This window comes from Panthera tigris, chromosome D1, assembly GCF_018350195.1.
Source record: "Panthera tigris isolate Pti1 chromosome D1, P.tigris_Pti1_mat1.1, whole genome shotgun sequence".
Lineage (NCBI taxonomy): Eukaryota > Metazoa > Chordata > Mammalia > Carnivora > Felidae > Panthera > Panthera tigris.
In genome coordinates this window covers 20,515,400-20,537,545 of record NC_056669.1, presented here as the reverse complement: position 1 = coordinate 20,537,545, position 22,146 = coordinate 20,515,400, and the positions used below count along the sequence as shown (strand labels likewise).

Below are 22,146 nucleotides of genomic sequence, written 5' to 3'. Positions count from 1 at the left end.
ACCGGACACAGCCCCACGGCCTCCACCCGTCACAAGCGCAGGCAGGTAGCTTCATCAAACCGCTGTCCTCCCCAGGAGGGGTCTAAACCTCAAACAGCCCTCTATCTTCTACAGCACCGAGCATGACGTGTTCCAGATGTCTGCTGCTCCAAATCTGTTTACCAAACGATCGCATTCCTCATACACTTCTAGAACTGTTCCTGTTTACGTCGCATCTCCTGTGTGCACAGCCACACAGATCCAGTAATACGTGCATGGCTTCCTGGTGCCCAGTCCCTGTCTACGCTCTTCAAACCATACACCTGAGCTTCTCTCTGGCCTGTGTGTGTCAGCCCTACCCTCTGCAGTATAGCAGGAGAACCGAGTAGTTCCATTTTGCAGGGTGACCAGAATGCCTCCCTCCTGGGCCATACCAGACCCCAAGATCTAGGCAGTACCTACACCCACGAAAGCTGCATCCTTACAGTAATTGCCCAGAAACGTTTGTTTATTGCTGCAGGCCAAACAAAGGGATGACCTCGGTGGGTCGGGTGAGGCATAGGCAGGATACACCCAGAGAGATAACTCTTAAGAGACAAGTCTCAGCGCTCAGCCTTTGTCTCCTACACCCCCGACAATGGGCTGGGCTGGGCTGGGCAAGGCAGGACGTCAGGCAGCTTGGGGCTGAGACGAGGGAAATGACCCCGAGCTAAACATTAACTCTATGGCAAACACTGGGAGCTGGGACCAAGTGGTACCCCCTCCCTGGGTATGACACGGGGAGGGAAGGGGTGGAGGAGCCCAGGAAAAAAAACAGATGGATTTTGGAGGAGTCCTGGCCTCACCTGAGCAGAATTCAATTAAGACCCTCAAAGGAAATCCTGGCCCTTCAGCCAAGTCCAGGTAGGGAGAAACCAGATGTAGGAGACAGGGGGAGGCAATGAACAGAGAGGAGAGAGATGGGGGCAGGACGGCATCGTGCAGAAAGTCAAGGAGGGGGTAGGACTGGGAGGGGTTCTCATCAGGAGAGACGGGACCATTCTAGAGAAGGTGAAGGGTGGGGGTCGGGGGGCAGAGGTCAGGAAGACTCTTGGAGACCATGGGTAAACAGGTGCGGACAGACGGGCAGAGCTGAAGGAAGGACAGGAGGCCCCACCTGGAAAGAACAGGCTGCCGAGGCTGTCAGCAGGTCGTCTCTCAGACCCTCCATTTTCTACACTGTCCCCCTAATGTCCCCGGTTTCATGCCCACAGAGCTTTGTTCTCTTGCTCTCAATCTCGTGCCTGCCAGGCCTCCTTGGTCAGTCATTCTGTAGGATTGGCGCGATCGCTTTCCTCGCCACCAAAAAGCCAGCATCCCCGACCAGGGGCATGGGGCAACTTGGGCACTGAGTCTCTCCCAGCCACCAGGGTCTAGGCTCCTGACCTCTGACCTCAGACAAGCTCCTTCCCTGGGTTGCCATGACCACTGACCGCCACGAAAGGGGTGACGCAGAAGAGGACGGTACCTGTGCCCACGCGAGGCATCGGACAGGAGAGCTGTGACTGCTTCCTCCAAGAAGCGAGCCCACTGTACCCAGCAGGCGCCATCTTTTGGGGGGCAGACTACACCCCTTCCACTCCCAACTCTACCCTTGGCTCCCTCCACAAACTAAAGCCCTGTTTCTGCTCATCCCTCTGGCTCAGGTCTGCCAGGGGCTGTGCCTCCCAGGCTGGGGGCCTTGGTGAATAAAGCTGGTATGGTCAAGTAAGTAGAGGGTGAAGGGTTGAGGGGAAGAAGCGTAGATATAAACAGGTCTGGGAGGGCCTTAGGGCAGTTGTGAATTGCACTGCCTTCATATCCCACTCTTGACCTTCATGTCACATCCCTGGCTAGAGACCAGAAGGCCTCACACCTCAGCCTTTCCACGTGTCTCAGGACCTAGCCACCTCTTGCCATGGACCCACTCTTTTGGCCCGGTTGGTCTGCCATCATGCTGACAGGTCTTCCCTGGCTAGACAGTAAAATGTGTAAGGGAGGCAGGTAAGGAGGGAGCTGGGAGTGGGCGGGGAGCTGCACACCCAAGCTACTCTGACAACCTGAGATGTTCTCTCGGTGGTCAGCAGCTCTGCGATGACCCCCCCTCTCCCCCCCCCCCCCCGCTCCTGAATCTGACCAGGACATTTGTGACTGTCTCCAGAGCTGGGATTACAGAGCCTTTGCCCAACCCGTCAATGATGGCACATCAGCCACCACCACGAGTGTCAGGGGACAGATTACAAAGAGAGTTGTCAGTAGAGATAAGCAGGGGGGATGGGGCAACACAGTAAGTGTCTTCTGGAAAACCATGAATGGACTATCAGGGGGCAGTGCAGAGGAGGGGAGCGGTTTGAACTGAAGTTTCCTGATGGGGCCTCTGCACGCGAGAGCACAGCCACATGCGTGGCACACAGCAGGGGGGTGTCCAGCCACCCAAGGACGCAGGCACTAGGGGTATGAGGGCACCCCACACCCGTGTGCATCGATCCAGGTGGCTCTGGGGAAACACCCAGGTGGTGGCTTCTTCCTGATCGAGGCAGGGCAACGGTGACTCGGGGAACGGTCACGCTCAAGTCCGTGCTACAGATAATGAGCACACTGGTACCATCAGAGTGGGCAGAGACGGGGTGGGGGGAGGGGGGGCAGGGGATGACACCTGCTGTGTGGAACAGGCAGCATCTGGCTTCCCCCCCAGACACCCAGAAGTGGGCCAGGCACCAGCCTCGGCCTCAGAAGGAAAGCAGGGTTTTCACCCCAGGTTATCTGAAGCCAGCCTTTCTAGGGCTCTACCCACTATGCTAGCCGCTGATCTCCCTCCTGGTGTAAAAACACACGGAGGCAAAGTGGAAAGGTCACCTAGATACAGCTCCTCACACCTCTGGCTCGGGCCGGCTGGAGGTCCCTCGTCACCTCTCCGCGTCCGAGCCTTTGCTCGGCTCTGCCTCGTCCTCCCAGCGTCCACCTAGCCCTTCTCTGTCCTTCTGACACATCATCCCATTCTGTGGCCTGTCCCTGTCCCGTGTCAGACCTCCACAGAGGAAGCCGGGGAGGAAGGCAGACAAGGAACCGCATCTGCCTGGCAATGCGGGATCAGGGGGGAGAGGAAAGGGGAGCCACAGGAAAACATTTCTGGAGGGGGCTCGTGGGTTCTGGAAGAAGCCCCAGAGTGGAAGCACGCGTCCAAGAGAGCGGTCATCGGGAGGAACGCTAAATGCCGCTCCGCAAAGAGACCCCCTGTGCACTTGGCCTCTGTGAGCTAATGACTCGTGCCAAGGGGAGAGTCGATAGATAATGTTTCTGGGATTCATGCGGGGTGAGGGGTGGAGGCCGGAGGAGACACGGACCATCTGTGGGCCCCAGGGAGGCCCGGGAGACGAGACGGAGTGGAGGCCCGTTTTAGAGGGAGACGTGCGGTCAGCGAGGCCCCCCAACCTCTGCCTTGGCTGTGCCAGGCCAGAGGGGCACAGCTCCCCACGGAGCAGCAGGAGGTACCTGACCTGGGGGAATCACTGAGCCCCGTGGGAACGCAGCCCGCACGTACACACAAGCGATCCTGACCCAAGTCCCTACGTGAAACCCAAGCCTCCCCACCCCCGCCCCCGTGTCCACAAGCTCTGTCACTCACGGCCACCTTCTCCCACACTTGCTGCCCCCCCCCCCCCCCGAAGCCTGCTGAGGCCCGGCCCGGTGTTGGGGAAGGTGGTACCTGCATGATCAATCAGACTCGAGTGTGGGGAACAGCAGACTCAGAGCAGGAAAGACAGCTGACCTGAGGCCAGGCTCTCCACTAGGCAGTTCCAGAGGGCAGAGTACAATTTGGTGGCAGGGGCCAGCTGAGAGACTTCAACCGGCTGCTCTCCAGGGGGAAAAGTTCAAACTGCTGCAGCCCAGTCTACGCGATGGGGGTTGGGGTCTCGGAAGGGACTGTTTACCCCACAAAACAGTTTCTGGGTCTGCAGCAGCTGGCTGAGCCACCACCGTGGACGACATCAGGCTACGCCTCCACCACAGACCCAGGAGCAGTGGGCGTCTTCTAGAAGGAAGATGCCCCTCGGGACTACTGAGGTGTGCCTTGAGGCAGAAGTCAAATTCTCCTAGATGGGACAGCCTCTCTACTTAACGGGGGAAAGTTTTCTGGCTGCGCTGCCCCCAAAATGTCTTGGCTGAAGGAAGGAAACTTTGCCCCTACGTTCAGGCCCCGGGGCTGTCCGAGTCCCAGAATTCTGTCTGGTCTCTGGACGCCTCCCCCAGCTGGGCCCCTCCACCGGGGCTGGAAGAGCCCCGTCCAGGAGTCGAGGGGAGGGCCATCCTTCCCAGGTCTCCCTGAATCAAATCCTCCCTCACCAGCAGTCCTGTCCTCCTGCACAGGAAAACCAGTCTATCTGGTGTTTCAGGGAGGGGGCTGGTCAGGGGCCCCTGAGCTTGCTTGAGCAAGCCCACGGGGCGGCCAAACCTCTCCTCGCCACCTCTCCGTTCCCCAACCACCTCCATCCACCACCCGCTTCCCACGTGCCCGGACAAGAAGAGAAACAGGGATACTTACGTTATACCAACTCTGGCTTTTCTGAAAGGACAAAATAAGAGAAAGCACAATTAGTCTGGGACGAGATGGTGGGAATGGCCAGGGTATTCCTGGCTCCAGAGGGAAGGTTACACAGACAGCAGAGGGCGGGCAGGGAGGAGGAATCCAAATGCAGCCGGATGCTTCCCATGTGGCTGCTCGAGACGGGTCCTCCTTTCTCAAGACAGCTCCAGAAAGGAGGCCCAGGGAGCAGTCCATGCTGGAAACCTCACCGAGGTCGGGGCGGCAGGCAGCGGCAGCACCAGCCAGAGCTCAGCTGGAAGGGAGTCGGAGCCCCATCATGAGGTTTTCTGATGGGGGTGAGGGGTGCGCTGCAGGCATCCGAGACCCAGTCCCCAAATGGGCCCTGACCAGAAGCAAAGTGCAGAGAGAGAGACCAACCCAGCCTTCCGCTCCAAGTCAGCCCCTCTGGAGAAGGCAAGATGGGACCTTCGGGTAAAGGAAGCAAAGGGGCTGCCTGGAAACTTCCTCCCACTACGCTCTCGGCGAGCAGAGGCGTGAATTCCTCCTTCTGCTCAATAGCTGGCTGATGACCCAGGTGGCAAAGGGGTCCTGGGGAGGTTCTGCGCTGAGAGGAGAGTTGAAGCACATGATTGCCGGTTGTCCCTCCCCACTCTGTGCTGCTGTAACTCGGTTCCCAACAAAATCAAGACTCCGTCCCAGCTCTAGACTTCAGGAGCTGGTTCATTTCCTGCCCTGGGCAAAGGTTACTCGTTTTCATGGCAACTGAAAGTTCTTTAGAGCAAGAGGGATGGCTAACATTGTGCTTTGTCTACCTCCAGTCTCTAATCCCACCTGAAAGCTAGACAGGTGGACAGGAACACACACGCATACCTGCCTGGGCCCCAAAACCGTGAGGTGCTGATGCAACGGTTTTAGATTGGGGATGGGGTATTTCAGGTTGTAAAAAACTTGTCAAGGGTGTAATTCCAGCCAAGAATCACTGCATCAGGGAAACTGCTGGTCAACAGCTGTACACACAGGAGTGGATCCTGGGCACAAGTGGCAACTTTTACCCTCCCACCTCGTTGAAGGGGCCCCGACTCATAAGGGGAGGAAAAGGGCAGCCACTGTCTCAGAATGTCCACCGGGAGCAGGTCTGGCTGGGAGGAGGGTGGTCATGTGACCACCACCCCCCTCCTCACCAGCTCCCCCATTCCACCAGAACTCTCTAGATGCTCTCTGTAGTCATTTCCCAACAAAGGCTATCACTATGGCCCATCTGGAAGCCACACACTCGAACCACGGCCTTACCTTCTCCTCTATTCCAGAGGTCTTAGCAGGTAAAGGGGCCAAATCTGAATATTTAAAACCAACTATTTCACTGTTGAGGGAGCTGTTGCCCCATGGGAATCCTGGACCTCGATCTGAACATGAGCCTGTAATCATTTGGCGAGAGCCACCCATTTCTGGAGGCGAGTGGATGGGGCAAAGAGGCTGTGTCTGACCTTACTTGTACCTTGCGAGGTCTTCATTCCTGGGTCCTGTCTCTGAGATCACAGGGCATGAGGCTGTGCAGGTATCCACTGAACCACATCTCCCAACAGCGGAGAGGAACCTTCTAGGATGTGCCAGCCTCGCCTGCCCCATGGTTTCTGGCATTTCACCAAACCGAAGCCGGGCCCTCAGATATCCGCTTCACAGCTGAGAGAACTCTCCGTCACCCGCCCCCTAGCTTCTCACCCCACTGTCCTGGCCTTCATGTTAGACCCTGGGAGAAAAGGGGACAGCAGGAATGAAATCGGGCTGGGTGCGGGGGACCCAAGATCCTTCATGATTACTCTTACGTGCTGTTCCCACTCCTGCCTTAGGTATTCCTGTACTGCCACACAGATAGATGTCCCTTTGGAATCCGTTCAGAGTGACAAAGAGCCTCAACCAGGGAACCGGTGTCCCATTTCTGTGTGATACTTTTGTGTAATACTTGCTCGTTCCTAAAGGGGGGGAGGGGGTAACAATTTGTGTTCCCAAGTACTGAAACGTGTGAAATGAACCAGCCAGAGCGAGGGCTTCTGTCCTGTCCCTCAGCATGACACTCTACCCTCATCAGCCATCTCCAGGCAGCTTCTCATCTGTCACCGCTAAGAAAAAGGCCCCCCACCCCACCCCCCTGTCAAACCCATAGTAGCTCCTAGGAACACCCACTGCGGGCACGAGTCCCTCAACTCTGACCGGCCTCCTGGAGGCAAATTTCATCCTCTGGCTTCACTCTCCCAGGGCTGAGGCCCCAGCTCACGGGGGCAGGGAAACCAGAGGGGCTGCGGGCGTGGGAAGGGAGGAGGGAGCGAGAGCGGAGGCGTCCAGGGACACAAGTTAGGGTGTCTGCTATTGCAGCTTCTTTAAAATGCCCCTCCTTCGCAGAGAGGGCCAGAGGCATGGAAAAAACAGAACTAGGGGGTGGGGGTCGAGGCTTCTCTGACAGGTCATGAATGGATTCGGCTAAAAGGGGAGCGGGGGAGTCAGGAAAAGTACTCAGAGCTGCCCAGGACAGGGAACTGAGCAGAGGATGGTTCCACTGCCTCCTAGAAGGGGTCTAAAGAACAAGCACTAAAGGAATACGAGGCCTCTGGAAACAGACCCACCTTCCCTAGAGACATCTCCCCAGTGCAAAGGCTCCTGGGGTCGGGAAGGTGGGGGCTGGGGGGCCAGAGGAGGGGAAGAGAGGAGCTCTACTTATAGGAGGTACGAAATAAAAGAAACTTCTTACTTTGATCAGGTTAAGTCTGTCATACTGGAAAGAAAAAAACCACAAAAATTAGGGTTGGAAAACAAGGAGAAAGGTCAAGGGGAAAAGCTGCAGCGAAGCCACGGGCTGGGTGACAGAGCACACCCAACGCAGGAGGACTCCCCTACCGGGGTCATCGCAGCGGCTATCCTAGAGCAGGAGCTGGCCAGAGCGGGGGGGGGGGGGGGGGGGGGGGGGGGGGAACGGCCGCTGGCTCCCCCTAGTGGCCGCAAGCCAGTACTACAGAGCAGAAGCTGGGTGGCCGCACAAACTCCAGGGGTCTGGGGAAGAGGAAGGAAAGGACGCCTTGAGATCTTCTAGCTCGCTGCTCTGGGCAGGGCTGCACCCAGAAGGGTCAGCCTCAGCAGTACAGTTACACACTCACAGGAGAGGGGCCTTACGGATCACCTGGTCTGACCCCTCCATATTAATACGAGGAAATGGAGGCCCTGAGAAGGCAAGGCAGACACCGCCCATGCCTGGCTCCAGGGAGAAGTGGAAGTACTTTCCAGGCGGCCTGGAAAATATACGAGGTCGTCTCCTCTAGGAGGTGGATGAGAGACGGGGTGAGGTGGCCTGGTGGCCATAATAGCAACAATAGCTCTGGCGACCAGAGCCCTTTGCCACGGATACGTCTGGTCAATCTGAGACCACGTTCCAACTGGGGGAGGGGGTATCCTAAGCACAGGAGCACACGCTCCACCTCTCCTCACCTCACCTCACCTCTGCGGCTCTCCCTCACTTTCCGCTCCAGGCCCCTGACCTGTGTAGCACCTAATTCCTGAAGTCTGTGTGTCCCTCACACACAATGGTTTCCCAGACCGACCTCAGCTGCCACCATTTCCCGCTGAGCTGGCAAGGCACCCCCGTCACCCACAAGTCAGTCCTGTTCTAATGGCGTTTGGAGGATGGTGGTGGCAGTGGTGACAGCTGTGACTGGTGGGAGAATGGGGCCGAGGGGAGGCATCCACCCAAACCAGGGACTCGAGGACTATGTGTCTGCCTCACCGAAGCCCATCAAAGGGAAAGAAAACCTAGACCCCCCCCCCTTTCCCAGCACCTCCCTCTTCAGCTCATGAGAGGGGGACCAAGGCTAACTTTGAATTCAGCTCTTGGCCCCTTCACAACGCCTCATTCTGACTCTCAGAGTCCCAGCCTGGCTCAGCGGACCAGCTCCATGAAACACGCCCGTCACCCCACTCATTTACGAGTCCTCCGGCCTCTGACGTGTAACGTCCCCAACTACACACGAGCCCCTACGAGTCGGGTCTGGTTTCCGGACAATCTAGGCACGTTTCTTAAGGTTTCTTATTTCCCTTCCTAGCCTGTAGGCTGCCGGGGGGCAGGCACGGGCCCGTTACTCGTTTCCCGAGGAAGACCTACCATTTAGGAGATTTTTAAAAAATCCTCCTTACGGACTACTCGCCTCAACCCAGCACCCGACTAAAAGAGGCTCCTCTGTGGGTGGTGGCTGACGGCCATCAGTAACGTGCTCACCGAGCGCCCTGCTGGCATAGGGGCGAGAGGAGACGAAGCCCGCAGCTTCCGCTCAGACACAGCCAGAGAGACGGAATAACCCGATGCCTGGGTCTAGCGACACGTGTCCTCTCGCCAGCCAGAGCTGTGAGGGGCTGGGAGCGGGTGCTGACCCCACGGAGCACTCCTCACTCCCCACAGGTAGAGCTCCTCCTTCCCTGCCCACAGCGAGCAACCACCATGTGAAGTCTTCAGAGCCAAGATGTGCTTTGAGCCTGAAAGGTCACAGACTCTGGGCTCAGCTCCGTAGTCTCTTGCTCTTCCCTCAGGAATGAGAACAGCTGTTCGCCCTCCTCCTCCCCAAGACACTTACAGAGGCTCAAGACTATTATTAAGTCATCCCTCTCTTTTTCTTCTCCAGGCGACATCCCACCTCCTTTTCCCCTGTGGGGGTTATTTCCTGAGCCCTGCCGTTCTAAAATACCTACTGCTCACGCTGGACTCCCTCCAAGTTCTCTTCGGACCTCTGAGATCCTGGGGGCCAGGGCAGACTCTGGAACTGCCCCCTGACCTCGTCGCATTTCTACAGGGCCTGGCAGGGGCTACTATCGATGTCCATCGACCTCCAGATCCTGGTACCACGCCCTTCTGGAAGAATAGCTCCGATCTGATCACACTTCAGGATCCTAAGAATACCACAAGCCCCCGGGCTGGGCAGTGGGTGGAAGCCGTGAGGGATGCCCAGGCTGAGCAGCTGTCAGTGGGCAGGCAGAGGGAAGAAGGTGCCAGGTAGAGCTCCTGAGGTCACTTTCCCACACCGGGGAACTCACCTATGGGAATCTGTGACCCTCAATCATCACGTCCGGGGACTCTGGTCTCACCCACCAAAGCAGGTGTAAGCGGGTATATCAGGACCCAAAGCCCAGCTGGATGGGGCTTCCCTTCCCCCAGAGCAATGAAACTAAGCCCCGGCAGGACTCTGCTTCTAGATGGCTCCATGTAAGGAGGGAACAGATTCCCAACCCAAGGCGGTGTTTGGGGAGCAGGCAGAGACAGGGGAGGATGGGGGACGGGTCCGTTCTCCGACTTTGGGTGCAATAGGAATGGTCCCTCTGTAACTTCAAGCCAGCCTGCCAGGGGGCAGTGGGGCCGGCCCTTCTGGGAAAGGGACCAAGCAAGACATGGGCCAGAGTGGGCGGGGGCAGAGGGAGGGGTGCGGAGCGCTACAGACAATTCAACACCGGAGGGGAGACCAAAGACAGAGACAAAAGATGGCTTACTTTTGAGAGGCGCTTGTGAGACTAAGACCATGCATGCAAAGGAGGTATTTGGGAAATGGTGGGGAAGAAGAGGAAGAACAAGAAAATCAAAAGACAAATCAGGTGGGAAGCCAGCTCCCGTGCCTCCCAGGGGCCCCTTCCCCTCCCCGGGGCCTAGGAGTCCAGCAGTAACGAGAAGCTTTCTGAAGGAGCATCTAGGCAAAGACCACCTCCTGCTTCCCAAAGGACTGAGGAGGGGACAAGAAAATCTCTGGGGACCCATAAGTAGTCCGGGCCCCCCTGGGGCTCATTTTACGTCTTTCCTTAGGCAAAGGCCCAGGCCCTCGGCAGGTGGCACTGACACTTGCAGGGGATGGAGAGGCCCTGTCACCGTCCTCCTGGCCCAATGAGTACCAAGTGGGTTATTACCAAAGGTGAGGCAGAGTGATAGCCAGGGCGGAGGTTAAAAACCCCTCTCTTCCCTGAGGACTCTCTCTTCCCGGCACTACGCTCCTCCCAGATAATGCTCCCCTCTACCCCGAATTTGAAAAAAGGAAGCAGGACTAAACGGATGACCCCCTCCTGGTCCCCAGAGCACCCTTTCTCCAAATCTCAAGGCACGTGAGGCTCCCTACCCCAAAAGGAGACAACAGTCACCGTGGAACCATTTAACTAGTGCTTGGGGCACTCTGAGTGTTCCGCTGAGAAGATAAACTAGGGTCTCCCCCGCCTGTCCTACCCTCGCTTCACTGACACAAGGGCCCTCGAGGAAGGGGTTGTCTACCTCGCTGACCCCCAACACTGGCTTCCCCGCAGCCAGCTGACGAGCAAGTAGAGAGTCCCGGCAGCGCCCGACTCACCTTGGAATTTTTGCCGCCACTCCGGCCGGACTGCGAGGAGCAGCTGCGCTGGACGCCCTGCTCCGGCGTGGACGGGGACTTGTCCGAGGAGTGGTCTGAGCCCTTCTCCACCATGGTGTCTCCGTCCGGGCTCTGCGGGGTTGGCGAGCGAGACCGTTTCCGGAGGATGGGGGAGCAGGCCGGCGTGCTGCGGTTTGAGTTACTGGCAGTGCTGCAGGGGCAGATGGAGAGCGGGAGTGGGGTGGAAAGGGGGGAGGAGGAGGAAAGACAGGCAGTCAGTGACTGAAGGCCAAAGACGGGTCCCAAGGAGCCAGCTCAGGGAGCCAGGGTCAGGGGCTGGGGAGAAACGGAGAAAAGGGCCCAGCTATGATCTCACTGCACCGTAATACTGCTGCTGGCCAGGAGGGGGCGGTGGTGCCGATGTGAAATGGAAACAACGTGAAGTGACATAGAAGGGGCAAGTAGGGCAGTTAGACATTTAGATATTCATCCATCCATCCGACCATCTGTCTGTCCATCCATCCAAATATCGTTCGAGCCCCTATTACATGCCAAGAACTGTCTAGGGAAAACAGAATTTAAGAGCTGAAAGGCTCATTACAGATCATCCAATACCACGAGCTCCTTTTATGCACACTGCATAACTAGTTCCGACATTTTGTTTTGCAGATATGTGCCCATAAAAATAGTTAAGAATAATCCTACTTTCAAAGCAGTCACATGCATATTATTTCACTGAGGCATTATTTCTTAAGGCATTCCTAACGGCAAGTGCCATAATCCCTATTTTTAAGGTCTTCCGACTTGCAACTCAAGCACAGCATAGTATTTCCTTGTAAGCCATGTTACTCTCTGCTTCCCCTGCCCAGGGGAAAGATGAACACAGCAGAAGTTCTCACATTCCATAGCCCCCTCCACCCAAATTCGTTTCCAACAGGCACCGTATACATCCCACAGTACCAAATCCGCTCACGCCAAGGCTTACAGGCTGTTAATTATTTACTATTGGACACTTAGCGTGTGCTCTTGATGGAACAGGATGGGCGTAAAGAAAGAGGGGAGGGGAAATGAAGTTAAGTTCTAACAAGTGTTTGCTTTGCCCTGAGAGAATGGAAGGACAAACATGGAAAAGGACATGGTTAAGTGGGAAAGAGACAGGGGGAATGGGAAGGGAAGCATGGACGAAACTGCAAAGGCAAAGAAAGAAGCACAAGGGTAGGGGGATGAGAAGCCGAGGGCCCCCTCACCCACTCCGGTCAGAGAGCAGGGTCAGGCTTCAGGGACAGCCCAGATCTGAGGCTGTGAGGGCCCCTCCATCCCAGCCTTCCCTAAGTGAGTGGCACGCAGGGTAGGGAACACTGTCATTTGCATGAAGATCCAGCTGTGACCTCCGATGTCCCATCGGACCCATTTGCAATGAAAACCATGCCCCTCTCAGCAGAACCTTGCACCTGGGGATCCTCAGCAGAGAAGGAAGGAAGCCCAAAGCCCAAACCGGCAAATGGGGAAGGAGGGCGGCAGGGGGTGAGTGCAATGCTCTAACTTTTGAAGGAAACTGATGGAGAGAAGACAAAAAGGAGGCCAGACAGAGAAAAGGAAGACAAAGGTGAGCAGAGGACGTATGGAGCCACGTTAAGACCCAATGTTTTGCTTCCCCCTAAAACAGAATTCAGATAGATATTGCTTACAAAACTAATAATAACTGTGCTTTTGAAAAAGAAGCTCTTGGAGCACCTGGATGGCTCAGTCGGTTGAGCGTCTGACTCTTGATTTTGGCTCAGGTCATGATCCCAGGGTCATGGGCTCAAGCCCCACATCAGGCTGCAGGCTCAGTGTGGAGCCTGCTTAAGATTCTCTCTTTTTCCCTCTGCCCCTCTCCCTCTCTCATTCTAAGATAAATTTAAAAAAGAAGTATTTCTTCAAGTTCTCACTCCCCCCCCCCCCCACTCATTCACTACTGCACACCGAGGAGAGGGGAAATTATGTTCCTTTTCTTCACTTGGAAAAGCAGAGTCTTGGAATGGTGGTGAGGAGGTTCTCGGGACATGGTCCCTGGGGGGAAGCCTCCGAAAGCTCCTGAAGGGTAAACTCGGGTGCTCATCGTTCTGGGGTAGCTGCCTCTCACTCAGGCCAACGTCAACCCACAGCCAAGTACTCCAAGGATTAAACTGTCTTCTAGGATTACTTTGCTGGAAGAACGGTCGGGAACTCTACCCCTAACCTCAACTAGTTTGCTCACAGACATACCAGAGTGTGGACGATGCCTAGCACACGTCCATCTCGGTCACAACAGCTCGGCTCCTGTCTTTCCCTTCAGTCAGGGACATCTTGACACATGGCGAGTCCGGGTGCGAGAATGGAAAGCAGGTCTCCTTATCCTTCTCCAAACTCTCCATCCCCACTGGTAACAGGCTGTTGAGGAGGGCTTCATTCAGCAAGGGCTGGGCACAAAATTCTAACCTGGAGGAAACTCGCTCCAACTACCCAAAACCACATGAATCTCCCACTCAGTGATCAAAATGCCCATGAGATTCCCTCAACCACTGAGTGGCCCCGTATCAGCTGACCTGACTGACACGTGCCACCCAATGGATACCTAAATTCCTACTTTCAACACATCCGTAAGCTTATCCTGTCATTTGTCGTGTCAGTCTCTGTGCTTTGAAGGCCACTGATGATCCGCGTTGTTCCTGAAGCGCTCTTCTCCGCTCCGTGATGCCACACAACTCTTTCTATTCCTCTTCTGGCCTCAAACGCTGGTTTCTCTCTTGCTGACTCCGCCTGAAGGCTGGTCCTCCCCCACGGCCCGAACCATCGCCTGCATAACTTCAACTGTACCTCGCAGCAGAAGACTCACTCCCCTGCCTGTTTCTGGCTCCGATCGCACTTGCTCCCTTCAGCTCAACAGTCTGCGGCCGAGTGGACAACCCCTCCGAAGAGAGGTCTCAGTTCAGACTGAGAACCGAGCTCACCATCCTTCCTCCCGAAACTCCTCCCACTACCACCCCTCGTCAGCGGCATTACCATTCCTCGTCTCCCAGCCTGCAAATCCACGTCTTCTGTGTCACTCCGCAAAAAGCGAGTCACCGGCTCACATCGATTCTATCTGCGGAAAGCTTCTTAACCCATCCTTCCTTCCCTCCCCTCCCCCACCCGGGCTCTCTTGCCTAGATGCTTCCACTGCAGGGAAAGGAAAGACAGACCTTTCCCTGTCTCGTACTCATTCCCATCTCTGTCATTCGATCTATTTTTTTAATTAATTAATTAATTAAAATTATTTATTTTTGAGAAAAAGAGACAGGCACAGAGTACAAGCAGGGCAAGGGCAGAAAGAGAGGGAGAGACAGAATCTGAAGCAGGCTCCAGGTTCAAGCTGTCAGCACAGAGCCCAACAAGGGGGATCATGACCCGAGCCAAAGTCGGACACTTAACCAACTGAGTCACCCAGGTGCCCTTGTCATCAATCTTTCTAAGTACAAGCCTGATACGATCTTTCTGCCCGCCCCCCCACCACAGGCATGCATCTTAAAGTCTCAAATCCTCAGAATGGAAGTCAAAGTTCTCTACCGAAAATGATGTTGACACTTGCCTGTATTCCAATACTTTATCTCTCCTTATACAGTCTTTGAGGGTTTCCGTATCTTAGTCCCATGTATCTTCCACTGGTGTTAATACGCACTCGCTTCCTCCTGTCTCCAGGCTTCCATACCTACCACTACTTGCACGTGAAGGGCTCTTCCCGCCCTGTATCTATCTACCTACTGGAGTCCTATTCAGCTTTTAAGAGCCATCTCAAACCTCACCTTCCCCACAAATCTTTTTAAAATCTCCACCACTGAGACACCTGGATGGCTCAGTCGGTTAAGCGTCCAACTTCAGTTCAGGTCATGATCTCACGGTTCGTGAGTTCGAGGCCCGCGCCGGGCTCTGTGCTGACAGCTCAGAGCCTGAAGCCTGCTTCGGTTTCTGGGTCTTCCTCTCTCTTTGCCCCTCCCCTGCTCATGTGCTCTCTGTCTCTCTCTCTCTTTCTCTCAAAAATAAACATTAAAAAAATTTAAAAAATAAAATAAAATCTCCACTAATGAACTGGCTAGAGCATTTAATATATTCTGCCTGGTACACACACTCTTGGGGGCACCCACCTCTGCACCTCCCACGTGGTTTCATGTGACACCTTATAAGTAGTGTGTGCTCCGGGGATGTCTGCTGAATTACGTATCAACCTAGTAAAGGTTTTCACAATCTCCGTGGCTTTAACAATCCCCAGGATCATGACACCTCCCAAACAGGTACCTCCAACCTGTTAATAAAAATAGCTAAAAGTTGGGGCGCCTGGGTGGCTCAGTTGGGTAAGCATCCGACTCTTGATTTCGGCCCAGGTCATGATCTCAAAGTTCCTGAGTTCGAGCCCCACACCAGGCTCCCTGATGACAGTGCAGAGCCTGCTTGGGGTTCTCTCTCTTTCTCCCTCTCTCTCTGCCCCTCCCCGACTTCTGCTGTCTTTCTCTCTTAAAATAAATAAACTTAACAGAAATAGCTAAAAGTTTATGAATGTTTATGAGTTCCTGGCATGGTACCAAGCACTGATGAAGCACTAGTTTATTTTATTTCCCAGCCAACCTATGAAGTGTTGATGGAGATTATCATTCGTCCTCTTTTCAGGTGATAAAACTCAATTACTGACAGATTTAACAATTTGCCCAAAGTCACACAGACAGGTAAGTGGCAAGAGAGGATTTGACATGCAGGCCTATCTGATGATAGAGCCTATTCTTGGAACCAAGCATTCGGTAATATTTGCTGGGTGAATAGATAGAAGGATGGATGGGGTGGCTGGGTGGATGGAAAGAAAGAAGGAATCAGCTTCCTGCCTGCAGTTTTCAATCCATTCCCTATTTTGCTGTTACAATGAACTTTCTAAAAAAAAGTGATTTTGCCATTTTGACCATCTTCTCCCTTGCGTGAAGTCCTCTATGGTGCCCAAACTCCTTAGAATGAAATCTGAACTCCAAACTATGGCAGAGAAGCTCCTCAATGATCGTACGTCAAGCTACCTCTGAAGGCTCCATCTTTGCAACTCTTCCCAGGGGACCCTCTGCCTCAGCCATCCAGGACTCCTTAGAGATCCTTGTGCCACGTTCTTGCCTTTCCCTATCTTTTCAGTCTCTCTCATGCTGAAAATACCATTTCCCCCTCCAGGCGCCCTCCCAACACTGACCCCTCAAGACTAAGCCCAACTACTCCCTACTCCATTCCCCATTCCACTCTAATCCTTCACTACACAAGAAGACAGCTGGGATTCTAACTCACCACAATCACTATTTGATTTGCTACATGCATACCTACCACTCTTCAAAGGTATCCCCTTATCCTATAGATTTGGATGTCCTGCTGAGCAAATAAAACCCAATTCCTCTGCATCTCATAACCCTACACTATTGTTGTCTTTCCAGCGAACTCTACAATGGGCCATTAATCCAATCCTGCCACCATTATTAGTAATAGTATTACTTTCTATTTCAAAACCTTGGGGATTTAAAGCTAAAAGGGACCTTGGATTTACTACCTAAAGGAAAGGAAGACTGGTATTGTAGGAGCTACTGGACCATGACCTCCCTTCCAGAACTTTGCACATAGCCACACATAAGAAATCTAAGAAACACGGAGGCTGCATGGCTGCCAGAGTGATACGCTTTCAGACCTGGATCTTCTGCTCCATACACACACACACACACACACACACACACACACACACACACCGAGCATGCGGCGTTCAAGTCCATAATGGTGAGTGACAAAGGATCCCTGTGCTTGGGACATTATTATAGTCGGGAAGAGCCAGACACATGTTCTGCTCCTTCCAACATAAGCAATGAGTGGCAAGACAGGGAAGAGTCCAGGAATCTTACGCAGACCGCTTCCTTGAGAATTCAGCACTTGAGACGTGAGCTGGGTCCTAAATAACGTGTCAGAGTCAGCCAGGTGAAGGCATGGCAGTAGGAGGGAAGAGAATGTGCCCAAGCAAAACAAAACAAAACAAAAACCCTGTATAAACAAAGGTGTGGAGACCTAGAACAGCTGGGGATACACAGAGCATTGCAAGAAACTGTGTTACTGAAGCGTAACATGCTTAAGCTGACGCACATGAGACTCCTCAGACTATCAACTCTCCCCAGTAATAGGTCCGCTGAGACCCCCACCAGCCACTTTTAACCCACTCACTGCAGGCGGAGGGGGGGGGGGCAGACCTCATTCACTCACTTCCCATCTCTCCCTTTTTTTTTTTTTAATTTTTTTTTTTAACGTTTATTTATTTTTGGGACAGAGAGAGACAGAGCATGAACGGGGGAGGGGCAGAGAGAGAGGGAGACACAGAATCGGAAACAGGCTCCAGGCTCCGAGCCGTCAGCCCAGAGCCCTACGCGGGGCTCGAACTCACGGACCGCGAGATCGTGACCTGAGCTGAAGTCGGATGCTTAACCGACTGAGCCACCCAGGCGCCCCTCATCTCTCCCTTTTTAAAGATCTCCAACAACACTTTTTCATTCCTCTCCTGGTTACCCTGTTAACAAACAGTGAGTGCTTCCTTAAGTCTAATACCTCATGTCGCTCCTGGGTGCGGAGCGACAGGCATGTGTCTTGTAATCTCTGTGGCAGAAATGATTACACGGAAGGCAAACAAGTGAACCTGAATGAGGAACACCACCTAAGCTGCTGGGATGGCAGCAGCCCCTTTCCTACACGCTAACACGTTCCACTGGCCTGGCTCATTCCCAGATTCCCACTCACCCTCCGCACACCTGGACACTTCCTGTTTCACATCATCCCTTCCCCCAAGCCCAGCCCCGCCATGACCTGTCTGATCAAATGGTTCGGCCATGATAGTTTCGGTGCCAGGACATTGGTAATTTTTCTGACTCCCTGATATATTCCAGGGCACCCCCAAACTAACAGGAAGAACATTTAATTAGAAATTCAGAAAGCCAGTTTCAAATGAAACATCTGTTTGCTGAGGGCCTGCTTGGGCCGTTATGTCAGGATTAATTGCCGGCCTGTAGAGTTGTGACAGCAGGCTCAGGCTTGAGTCCCAGCTCTGCCACTTGCTGGGTGACATCGGTCTCTGAGTCTCATTTTTCTGCTTAGACAAATGAGAGGTGTTAATGCGTATCTCATAGGACTGCTATGTCGAATGAAATAACGTGAGTGAAATATTTAGCGCAGGGCCTGATACATAACAAATGCTCAATAAATACTATGGAGCTTCTATTATTCTTCAGAAAACTGTTGTTCTGGGGCGCCTGGGGGGCTCCATCAGTAAGCGTCTGACTCTCGAAATCCGGCTCAGGTTGTGATCTCTCAGTCATGAGATGGAGACCCCGTCAGGTTCTGGGCTGAGTCTGGAGGCTGCTTGGGATTCTCGCTCTCGCTCTCTCTCCCCCTCGGTCTCTCTGCCCCTCCCCCACTCATGCTCTCTCTCAAAATAAATAAACATTTTAAAAAAAGAAGAAGAAGAAGGCTTTTGTTCCTCTTTGTAAAATGTGGAATAAATACCCTTGCCCTCTTTCCTCAGAGGATTATATGGACATGCTTCAAATGCTCCCAAGCAGGACTTCTGGGGACCACATCCACCTGGATGTGTAGGATCCTTGAAGTGCAGAATCCCAATCCCACCCCCACGCAATAAATGACAATTTCCAGGAGATGGTGTTAAGAATCTGCATCCTGAACAAGCACCACAGTAGACATTGCGCTCTAAAATTTGAGAGGACTCCCAAGGATTCATCAAAGGGTAAGTGACCGATCTGTCCCAGATGACAGATGACTCCAGAAACCTGCTTACGACTCCTTGAGTGAACCGCCCATTCAGAGTCTCCCATGTCACCAACTCGCTGGAACAGAAAATGAGTTGAGTCTGTCATAGAAACTGGCAATGGAGAATCGTGAGCTGATGAGGAGTCGGCTCAGAGATGTCGTTCTCGCAGTAAGGCCACGACTCGGCGCTCGATGGGATTGTGTCGCCTTCGTTTGGTGTGGGAGCCTGACGATTATCATTAGAGTCCATGCCCACAACCATATGACAAGCATCGAATCCCTCCCTGCCTTTAGCAGCATCTAGTTAAAACAGATTCTGATCTCTGGCGGTCCCTAATTCCTAGCAGACGACCATTCTGTCCTCCAACTCTGTGCCTCCCATCGCCATGCCAATCGTGAGGTTTTGTCAGTCACTCTCCTCAGTTCCTTCTATCAGCACTGCAAACATCCATGTGAATTAGCCAGCTCCACTTTGAATCTCCCCATAGCACAAAGCCCACAGGTATATTTGGGTAGCATTTGCCTGAAATTTACACGCTGCCTGCAAACGCCTCTGTGAGGTGTCTCCACCTAAACCGGTTTCCTCATTCAGTTTAGTAGGGCTCCCTGAAGCTGGCTTTTTTCCCCAATTCCTCTCTATACTCCAGCTTGCCACTTGACAATGTCTCTGTACCCTCTTAAAACCACAGCATACTAGATGGGAAGGGCGGGGTCCAACAGGGACTTTATAGACAGGGGACTATGACCAGAATCACAAATCCCAGTGGAGACCTCAATTCCCCTTGGATCCTCCTCCTTAAGAGAGCAAAACACCAAGTCATTGAGAAAAAAAACAAAAAAAAAATCTTCCCAGGCCCCAGGCCTGCTTCACTCCTTGTTATGATGTTCCGGAGTTGCCGACCTTGGTCCCCTGTACCCACGAAGATAAAGCCAGCCTCGGGTCCCCAAGAGATGACGGGTGCAGAGCAAGAGGTGGAAAGTCTCACCCTGTCCGGTCCTCTCACTGACGGATGGGAAGCACAGGCCCAGAGAGGTGCCACGACTGCCCACCAGGGGGATAAAAGGGAGCTGGACATCCCAAAGCTCAGCACAGGGGGCTCAACAGTGCAAGTGTCAGTGTCTCCCCAACCCTTCCACTTTTTAAGATACTGGATGGAGAGGAAGTTTCAAAGAATGAGAAATGTACTACGGTTTCTCTTAAGAGGAGCTCCCTGTGACCGTGTACGAAACCCACCCTCTGTGGACCTATTACTTGGAATCTAAACCTGGCGACAACTCTACCATTAGGTCGGTTCCTTCTTTATGGAAGAAAGCCAACTGTTGCCTTTTGTGTCCAACTGTGATTACCTGGTTGAAAACAAAGGCCAGGCAGCACCTAGGAGACAGAAGCTTTTTTGCTGTTGCTGTTTTTTTGTGGGGGTTTTTTTTTGGGGGGGGGGGGATGGTCATTGTTGTTGTTGTTTTTAATGGTGCAGAGGTTCTCTTCCCAACTTCTGCTACAGTGGAGTCTCGGCCTGGCCCAGCATGCCATGCTTTGGCTGGTTGTGGCAGCACGCTGCATTTCAGCAAGGGGCAGGAAAGGAGAGGGCTCCCAGGACACTGCCTTTCTCCCTATCACAGTTCACAAAATGCCAGCAGCAGAGTCCGAACCAGAATGGGCCTTCCTCAACTGCTTCAAGAGCAAGATTTTGACAAAGATGAACATCTCGTTCCCTGTCCTCTGTTTGGGTAACCTGCTGAAATTCCCCGAGGGCTTTCCAGGTTGGGCCTTTAGGTGAAGTATACAGGGTGTTCAGGGACAGGTTCTGTTTGAAATTCAGAACCCAGAAGGTAGAACTACAGGCTGTTGCCACATCAGATCACAGGCAGAGAAAACTGACAAATGGAAGACCGACAATTCTCCAGACTCACTAACTGGCCACTGGTTATCTACACACTGGCCCAGGCCCTGCCCTCTGCCTCTCATGAGTCCTCATCTCTGTAGATATTGTATAGATAATTCAGGTCACTTCCTATAGCCAACAAGCTTCACTTACCCAATCTTCCTTTCCTATCTTGCTCAAGTAACTACGGAAAGTTTAAAAAAAAAAAAATGTGTTTTTTTTGGGGGGGGGGGTAAATTTTACAAAGGAAATAAAGATAGCAGAACCCATTCAGAAACATTTGCAAAACATTTAATACCTAGATGTATCTCATTAGAAACCTACTTAAGCCTCGAGGGAACTACTTGTTGTGGGGGAAAGTCCCAGCAGGGACTTCAGTTGTTGATGAATTTATTAATTGACCTATTAATATAAGGGCCAGGTTCATGGAAAGTCTTTGGCCAAGCAGAGAAAAGCAGACCTTCAATTACCCTTCTACTGGTGTTCTCCGTCCAGGGAGGTGATGCGTGGAGAGAGAGCCCTGATCACAATGGCTGGAGCCTCCATCCATCCTACTCCCCACTCCCTGGCTCTCCTGCAGCTTCTGTTCAGCCAGAGTTTGGAATTCAATCCAGGCACAGGCATGACAAACACTATTTTTCATTTCCATGGAGACCAAGGCCTGCAATAGAACCAGGACTCCATGCCTGAAATGCCAAAACAGCCTGACCCACTTTTCCCCCTTCCTACAAAAACAAAATAAGTTTGTTTGGGTCCTGCCAGAGCTCCGGTTATCTCTATGGACACTTTGAAGAGGAAGGAATGATAATAACCTTTGAAAACTCTGACGATGCTACAAAAGCTGTCAGAAGGCAGACACGAATTGCTTCACCCAAAAGGCTCTCAGACCAAACCCATCCTGTGTCCTCGTCTTAACCTTCTGGAGGGAGAGGGTCATATCCCCTAAGACATGTACTTAATGGCTGGCGACACTACTCCCAGAATCCAAAATCGGGGAACTGTTTTCTTCAATGTCCTCTTATGCTCCCCCTCACTCTCTTCTGGCCTCCCTGGACCCTTCTGTTCCTCGAACACACCAAGTCCACCACCTGCCCCAGTGTATTTCCCTTCTGTCTGGGAACTCTTTTGAGTTTTGAATTCTGGTTCCTTTTCAACCTTCAAAGTTCAAAGGCTACCTCCCTAGAGCAGCTGGTCTTGAAGGACCACTGGGTCTAAAGTGCCCTCCCTTGTCTCCCAGGCAATCATGATCATGGCCTGCCTTTCCCCCTTGATGGCATTTTAGTAGGAGCTGAAATTGCCTTTGTCGTTGTTTTGCTGCGTTTCCTATCAATAGAGTGAACGCTCCGTGGGGGACAGGGCCTTGTCTACTTGTGTGGGTCGCCAGTGCCTCTAACACAATGACTGGCACAAATCTGGGACCACAGATGCACTGCATGAATAAAGGAATGAGCTCTTTTTAAAGCCATTCAATCCACTGTTCGGCCACTCTGTTAGACATTTCTTTCTTAAGCCTGCCCTAAATCTGCCTTGTTGTAACACCAGCCCACTGGTT

General features: G+C 53.2%; 1 protein-coding gene across 4 annotated transcripts in view; it reads right to left on the bottom strand.

Moving 5' to 3' along the window:
* GRAMD1B (GRAM domain containing 1B) overlaps positions 1 to 22,146 on the bottom strand; it is a 241,443-nt gene that overhangs the window by 35,629 nt on the left and 183,668 nt on the right. For all 4 annotated transcript variants that reach the window (XM_042958019.1, XM_007091198.3, XM_042958017.1 and 1 more), the window contains 2 exons: positions 10,900 to 11,110; positions 4,541 to 4,561 (listed from right to left, as the gene is read on the bottom strand). In XM_042958019.1, the coding sequence (XP_042813953.1) occupies positions 4,541 to 4,561; positions 10,900 to 11,110 (232 nt within the window). The remainder of the gene's footprint in view (positions 1 to 4,540; positions 4,562 to 10,899; positions 11,111 to 22,146) is intronic.